The sequence below is a fragment of the Sinocyclocheilus anshuiensis genome, unplaced genomic scaffold (assembly GCF_001515605.1).
Source record: "Sinocyclocheilus anshuiensis isolate Anshui unplaced genomic scaffold, SAMN03320099.WGS_v1.1 scaffold1646, whole genome shotgun sequence".
NCBI classification, from domain to species: domain Eukaryota; kingdom Metazoa; phylum Chordata; class Actinopteri; order Cypriniformes; family Cyprinidae; genus Sinocyclocheilus; species Sinocyclocheilus anshuiensis.
In genome coordinates, this window is record NW_015547838.1 from 328,623 (window position 1) to 337,088 (window position 8,466).

The 8,466-nt window shown below is 36.3% G+C and overlaps 1 protein-coding gene across 1 annotated transcript in view; it reads left to right on the plus strand.

Moving 5' to 3' along the window:
• The first annotated feature begins 922 nt into the window (after positions 1 to 922).
• Positions 923 to 8,466, plus strand: part of LOC107704630 (monocarboxylate transporter 8-like) — a 38,105-nt gene continuing 30,561 nt past the window's right edge. The window contains exon 1 of the mRNA XM_016507616.1: positions 923 to 2,338. Coding sequence (XP_016363102.1) covers positions 1,936 to 2,338 — 403 coding nt within the window. The 5' untranslated portion in view covers positions 923 to 1,935. The remainder of the gene's footprint in view (positions 2,339 to 8,466) is intronic.

Consider the following 8,466-nt stretch of genomic DNA (forward strand, 5'->3'; position numbering starts at 1 on the left):
CAAACACTTAATAAAGAAAATATATTTATGACGTATTCATTTACAAAATATATTTAAAACATTTATTTAAAAAAAGTGTTACAAGCAGATATATTAAAATAATCTCAGCTAATAAAAGAATTAAAGTTTAAGACCATGATTTTGGTATTTTGATGAAACCCTAATGCGCGTTTGCAGACAAACTTTTAACAAATAAAAGTCAAACAATAAGGTCTTTAACCGCGGTTTCTTTGCTGATCGCGCCCCCTACGGTTCAAATGATTTAATGACAGCCATTGTATTCTGTTATCTTGCAAGTCAGGAAAAGAGCTATCAAATCATCGCTTCCGCTAACATTATTCATTCAAATTATATTTTGAAGGCTCGTGCGTTTCACGAGCCTTTCATCAGGGCTCATATATTGATCTGTGCTGCACTCTAGCGGTCAACAGCGCTAACTGATACATACACCTGTGATCTATAAAAATCCCTCAAGCATTATTAACGTAAATCAAGGAAAGCAAACAGCTGGATGGGAACAGAATAGCGTCAGTATGTAAATATACAAGCCAAGTAATAGCGCGCAGTGCACTTCTACAGCTTCGGTGTTGCATTTAAACACGTTTATATAGTGCAATCGAAAGATCGTTGCGCTTGCAATGCAAACCTCGTGAACTATGAAAAAGCATACATTTGAATAAAAATGTATAGTTCAAACACTTTCGAAGTTGTTTTGGGTAAAAACATCTGCCTAAAAGCGTGATAGTGTCCTGCAAAAGGGAAGTACACATATGCCTATGTTTGGAAGGATGTGTGGATGTGTCCTGGTCACATTAGAAGCATTACTGTACAGGGAAGCGCGTCACGGATCCCCCCTCAATACCATAATAACCCGTCATGGCTTCCCAAACACGCCTCTATATGCACCGAGCCAGCTCTCATCCGCGGTCGCGGAAAGCGTTCAAAACGATGCCCTTGACCCATTTCCAATCTGGAACTGTCTGATTTATGACTAGCATTGATGGATTGCGCACTTGCCACTGCAAATGCAGCGACACCGGTCGGGAAATCAAATGCAATGCTCACCGGATGCTCTCGGGTTTCATCTGTTTCACTGGTTGTAAATGTGTCAGGACTCGGCACCTAGAACACTGTAAATCTGCTCTCCTCGCGTCATCCATACAGTTCCTCGCGCGCTTCCTTGTTTCAGGCCAATCGCGGGACGGGCTGAAGCCAGAGAGGAGGGGGTGGTCTCCGGTATCCGGTTCTTTCCGTAATCCTGCGCCGGTGGAATTTTAAATCCGTTCCTCCAGCGGGATCTGCTCAGTGGAGATTGTTTACGGGGACTGCTACATTGCATTGTTATTTAGAACTTTTAAATGTTGCATTGTAACGTTCGCAGAATGCGCGTTGTTGTTTTTAGAACGTTTAATTGACACATTGTCACACTCGCGTTGTTTAGAACGTTGTTATTTAACATTTGCTTAATGACGATATTGTTTAGAAGGTTAAATGGTTACATTATAGCTCTCGCAGAATGAGCGTTTCGGAACGGTTTAGAACTTTTCTCTGTTGCACTGTAACATTGCAAAAGTGAGCAGAGCAGCCCAGCGGGATCCGGTGTAAATATTCAACAAATGATAGAGGAGGAGTCGGTGCACGATAAAAGGGATGTGAACCGAGAGCAAAGAGCTTTGGACTCGGTTTAAAGCGCGCGTTCACTGTGTTCTCTTCCGTTTGCATGAAGTCCTGCTGCTTTATTATGACGAGTGATCTCTCATAACAGGATTTGGGCATTATCGATCGGATTATGAGTGATTATCCATGCAAAGTGGCACGAGATTGACTTAGTTTCAGATCTTGTGGGGATTTTTTTCTGTTCTTCTTTTCCACCCGTTCGGAAACATATGATAAAAGAGTTATTCTGGAAACATATTTGCATCCGTTCTGTATAGGATGCACCCAGAAAGCAATGAAAACCCTGCAGGAGCAGCGAGTGGGATTCCTGGTTCGGAGGAATCGACCACTGAACCGCAGGCTGGACATACTGAACACTTTGCAATGGAGCACAAAGACCCGCAGGAGTACGAGGAACCGGAGCGTAAGCTGGACCCGGAGGACAGCACGGTGCAGCTGATACAAACCGGCTGCCCCGACAAGCGTCCGGCGACGCCGCCCGACGCACACCCGGGACCGGGATTCGTTCCCCCGGAGGGAGGTTTCGGCTGGGTCGTGGTGATCGCTGCTACGTGGTGCAACGGCTCGATTTTCGGCATCCAGAACTCATTCGGGATTCTGCACATGATGCTTGTGAAAGACCATCAGGAACTGACGGACCAGGCGTCTCAGTTTAAAGTGGGTGAGTGGGTTTCAGTGTTTCACTAAGTGTTGTACCGTAAGTTTGAGGTGAAAGGAGTGTCCAGGCACACTTGATCCTGAGAGGCTTAAGGGATCATACCTGATCTTCTTTAGAGCCCCAGAGTCTGGTGGCAGCTGCCTGAAGCTGCTCTCTGGACCCGCCACAGACAGAGGGAGACGCCCACTCACATCACATACTGACACCTGCTCCCATAGCAGGAGCATTTTTTTGATTTTGTTTAAAGGCAAATAAACGTATGGCGTTATTTGTTTACTTATTATGTCACAAAACTCGCATATCCATATATATATTTTTATTGGAGCAAAAGAGAAGTTCTGAAGACAAGGACATAATGACTGTCCATAGTGACAGTCCATAGTCACAGCTGTCAAGAACTTACAAATAATCTTTAAAATAGGCTTTACACCAAGTGAGAGAATTACAAACAGTAAAATAGTGAAATATTATTACAATTTGAAAGAACTGTTTTATTAAATTAAATTTATTCCTGTGATGGAAAGCATAATTTCCAGCATCATTACTCCATCAGAAATCATTCTAATATGCTGATTTGCTGCTCAAGAAACATTATATTATTATCAATTTCTTATTATATATAATTTCCAAACTTATGACCGCTAGTGTCAAGTCAAGTCAAGTCAAGTCACCTTTATTTATATAGCGCTTTTAACAATACAGATTGTGTCAAAGCAACTGAACAGCATTAATTAGGAAAATAGTGTGTCAATAATGCAAAATGACAATAGTAAACACTAATTTTTCAGTTAAAGACAGTTCATCATTGAATTCAGTGATGTCAACATCCAGCTCAGTTTAAATAGTATCTTTGCAATCAAGTCAACGGTATCGCTGGAAATGAAGTGTCCCCAACTAAGCAAGCCAGAGGCGACAGCGGCAAGGAACCAAAACTCCATTGGTGACAGAATGGAGAAAAAACCTTGGGAGAAACCAGGCTCAGTCGGGGGGCCAGTTCTCCTCTGACCAGACGAACCAGCAGTACGGAAAAATCAATTTAAGACGTAATAAAACAGACGATGAACACTATTAACAGCAATTATTATATGATGCAATCAAACTTATAGCAAAATGTGGTAGTTCTGTATGTTGTTTCAGGGTTGGCATCATCTGAGGTCCTCTGAGGGGTTGGCATCATCTCTTCTCAGGTGTTCTGGATCCAGACTGAAGCTTGTGTAAATCCTAGTTACCATGGGTGTGTATATACTGAATATGTATATATAGTGTGTGTATATATAGTGTGTATATACTGAAATCATTGTAATATGCTGATTTGGTGCACAGTTATTTTGAATTATTATTGATGCTCAATTTGTAATGGTTCTTATTATTGTCAATGTTAAAAACAATTTATGCTGCTTAATATTTTTGTGGAATCCCTTATACATTTGTTTTCAGGATTTTTTTGATGAATACAAAGTTCAAAAGAACAGCATTTTATAATATTATAAATGTCTTTACTGTCACTTTTGATTAATTTATTGCAAACTTGCTGAATAAATTTATGAATTTAAAAAAAAAAATTATAATAAATAAATAATTATATATATATATATATATATATATATATACAGTGGGTATGACCATGTGATATTTCAGTTTTTCTTTTTTAATAAATCTGCAAACATGTCAACAATTCTGTGTTTTTCTGTCAATATGGGGTGCTGTGTGTACATTAATGAGGAAAAAAAATTAACTTAAATGATTTTAGCAAATGGCTGCAATATAGCAAAGAGTGAAAAATTTAAGGGGGTCTGAATACTTTCCGTACCCACTGTATATCATGGTTTCCACAAATATATTAGTCACCACATGTTTTTAACATTGATAATAATCAGAAATGTTTCTTGAGCAGCAAATCAGCATATTAGAATGATTTTTGAAGGATCATGTGACACTGAAGACTGGAGTAATGATGCTGAAAATTCAGCTTTGACTTTGAATAAATTGCATTTTAAATTATATTGTAATATAAAACAGTTCTTTTAAATTGTAATATTTTACAGTTTTACTGTTTTGACTGTATTTATGATCAAATAAATGCAGCCTTGGTAAACAAAAACATAAAAAAATCAACAAATTATTTGAAACTTTTGACCTGTAGTCTATATATCAAATAAATCAAACCAGAATATTACTGATGGTATCTGATACCATCACTTTACCATGTTACATCCAAAATACTGTAAATAAAAGTCATGGACTCGGTGCAGCTGTTTCTTGAAAGAATTTCTAAAAAACAGTATGTCATGCATTTTTAATCAGAAAATCCAACTTATTGATTCACCCAGAAAGAACTGTTGTCGGTCACTTAAATGATTAAAAAACATCTTACAAAGCAGCCTTGGGGATTGCTCATTAATTCATCAGAAACTGATTTTCTGATTATTATTATGAAAAGTTTTTAGAGCTTTATTCTGGTCGTTATAAAGTAGCAGCGATTTCACAGCTCTTCTCCCATCCGGACTTTCCATTTCTCCCTGTGTTCTCATGGGTCAGAGAAATCATCAGTGTATCCGCATGTTTCTCATAAACACAGACCAGTGAAGTGAAGCAAACAGTGAAAAGTCCTAGTGCTGATGTTTAATTATTTGCATTTTCCCAGTTATTTATAATATATTGTCATTATGCTGTGGATCAGTATGATAAAACAGCATGTTAGCAGCTCTCACATTGTGCAAAGCAGACCAAGAGATCAATTCAATTCTCAATGCAGTCGAAAGCAGTATCTGTCACGAACCTTCCTGAACCTGTGAATGTACCCAGCAACCCCTGAGCTCATTTCTGATCCCCTGGCCGAGCCAACGTGAGCGAAAACAAGACCGAGTCCACATGCTCATAATCTTGTAAATGTCTTGCAGGCCTCTGGTTTGTTGTTCAGGAAATTGCCATCTGTCTTCCATGCTGAGCTCGATTTTTACAGCCAACACGCAGTAAAATCTCAGTTTGTTTTAATGTTCAGACTCCCACTTTGCTGTACAACATCACTATTTGATGTTTACATCTGAATATTAATAAAAACGGGCCCACAGGAGGAAGACAAATGGGTGGTTTGGGGAGAGTACTAATGAGCGTTAGTGAAAGTGTGTTCGTTTGTTTCTCTCTTGTGTTTTATAAAGTGATACTGTGAAGAATGAAAATATGTACATTAATTATTTGTGCCAGCATCTATTGTGTGTGTGTGTGTTCATTCTCTTCCCACTTTCAGGCCTGATTCTGTTTTCTGGGTCATTGTATGAAACTAGTGTCTTTTTTGGTTTGATATGGTGTTTTAAAAATAATTTAAGATGAATAAATTGCATTAGACAAGCATTAATATACTAATAATATTGAAATATTATAGGATTTATACAGCTTTCAATACAGTTTTCATGCAGACTTTTTTATTATTATTATTATTATTATTATTATTTATTTATTTATTTTTACAAAAAAGTACATTTAAAATAATTACAGGGAAATGGCAAGTATTGAATTCAACATGAAGTAGAAAGACTGATATAGGTATTTTGTAAAATGTATATATTTTTAATGATAATAAAATTATGAAACAATCTCAGTATTCAATTCTTATTATTCATTTTGATTATTAACACACACACACACACACACACATAAATTTAATAATGTACTGCAATATATGCTTATGCTGATCAATCATCTATAGTTTATTATACAAAATCATGATTTTTTTTTTAAGATACAAGCCAAAAAAGCACACTCATGATTAAATAAACAAAAAAAATATATAGTGACTGGATTTTTGTTAAAATATATTTAGAAAAACTGGTTTCAGCTATCTATTTTTTAATTAATTTTTACACCTATATGAATTACACAGATGGCACCTGTTTTCTAAAATCTTTCTGATTATAACTGTTAGCATCTTTTATTTTCCTGTATATCAGAGCAAATGTTAAAATCTTTTCTTCATCGACAAAAAGACTAGCACGTTCTGCACTTGTTTTACAACACTGAGGAGTTCTAATAAAATTCTCTCTGCGTGACGGCCCTTTGTTTAATCTGCTGCGATGGCTGTGATGTGTGTAATAGGGATTTGATTGGTCCGTGAGGGGCTCATGAGGGAACACACAGAGTTTAAAGGGGCGTGTTCTGCATCCCCCTGCCTCGCTCACATGGTTTGGCCTGTCCCAACACGCACAACACAACAGTTATGTTTAATCGCAATAGGGGATTACAACAGACACTCCCACACAACTTTACATGCAGGTTGACACAAAAAGCAGCTCTGTGTCAGCTGGGAACAAAATACACTTTGAAACATTTCAGGTCATTTTGCCATTGATTGCTTGATTTTTGTATTCTTTTAGATAGACCTACTGGAGCTGGTTTAACGGTCAATGACAAATATGAGTGTTAATGATGATGAATAGGAAACATTTTTTAAAATCTCATTCTTATAAATGTATTCTTTGTATTTGTGTTGATTATATGCAGGATTGAAAATATTTTATTATTTTATGATTATTTATTTTCCCCTTGTTTTTATTAATATATATGTATGTGTATGTGTGTGTGTGTGTGTATTTTTTATTTTATTTTTGATTATATCGATTGTTATGCCCTGTCTAGGGAAGAAGCGCAACATGAAAGGACTTGCATAGACAAAAATTTGCAACAACGAGTTTATTGGGAGTTTGAGTTCGGGAGCTGACAAGACCAAAATAACAACAACAAAAAAAAGTTCTTAGTTTTTTTTTTTTACCTCTTCCTTACCTATCCCAAAGAAAATAAAATACAGTTCACTACCCAAAACAGAGATCAAAAGTTTCACAAACAGAAATGGTGTCAGACTCCTTACTATACCAATTTAGTGTTTACAATATTTACAAGAATATTTACAGAACCAAATCAAACCAAGTTTAGAGTGCAATCCAGAAATCAGAGTCAAACAGGCAAAGGAGTCAAATAAACCAGCAGATCTTTTGATACAACACTTGCAACCAAACACAAAACAAAGCAAAGCAAACAGTACTCACAATCTCAACACTCTCTTAATACAAACTTTAACACACAACTCTGCAGTATACAAACAAACTGCTCAGATCACAAAGTGGCAAAGATTGCTGCTGAGGAAGTGATGTCGTGAGTTTTAAAGACCAATCAGGTGACAGCAACAATCAGCCTGCAGGGGCCAATCAGATGGCTTTTCCTAGGCAGAGCAGAGACACAGAAAGCCCCAACACAACAGAGAAAGCACAACAACCATAGGGTTGTAACAAGATTTTGTATTTTATTATTAATTATGTTAATTATTTATATTATTAATTATGTGTGTGTGTGTGTGTGTGTGTGTATGCACGTTTTAAATAAAAGGGTCATATGATGCTGCTAAAAAGAACATTATTTTGTGTATTTGGTGTAATGAAATGTGTTTCATATGACCCCTTTAATAGATCCAATTTGAACAGACAATTATGTACATTATTATTTATTGTACCCGGTCTCTTAACAATTCTTAAAAAAACATTTATATATAAACATTTATATATTTATATATATATATATATATATAATATGGCAAAATAATTGTTTTTTTAAGAATTGTAATATGTGTGTGTATTACAATTCATTGCAATTACTACATTTTTTACTTTATTTCAGTTTATTGCAAACGATCTAAATTCATTTTAATTCTGAAACTCAAAACATGTTTGTCATGTAAGAGGTAGATTATTGTCGGATGAAATTGGATCTATTAATTAAAAAAAAAAAAAAACATTAAAAATGCAGGTGCCAAAATGAGCATGATGTCATTGACCTTTAACTGGCATTCAACCTTATACACACCTGCAGTTTCCCAAACATCACTCTTTTTCTTTCTTTTTGTTTTCCTTGCTATCTCTCACTATGAGTCCACACACACACACACACACACACACACACACACACACACACAAAAGAGAAATAAAAGAGAAAAAAAGAGAAAAAGAACGTTTGGGCGGTGTTATGCAAATCTTCCCACACAGTGACGTAGACATGTGGGGGCGTGTTTAAAAAGGGTGTGGACGAGTCTTAACTTTTATAAAGAATATCTCTTTGGATTTGAGACTTTAGTCTTTGCAACTTTA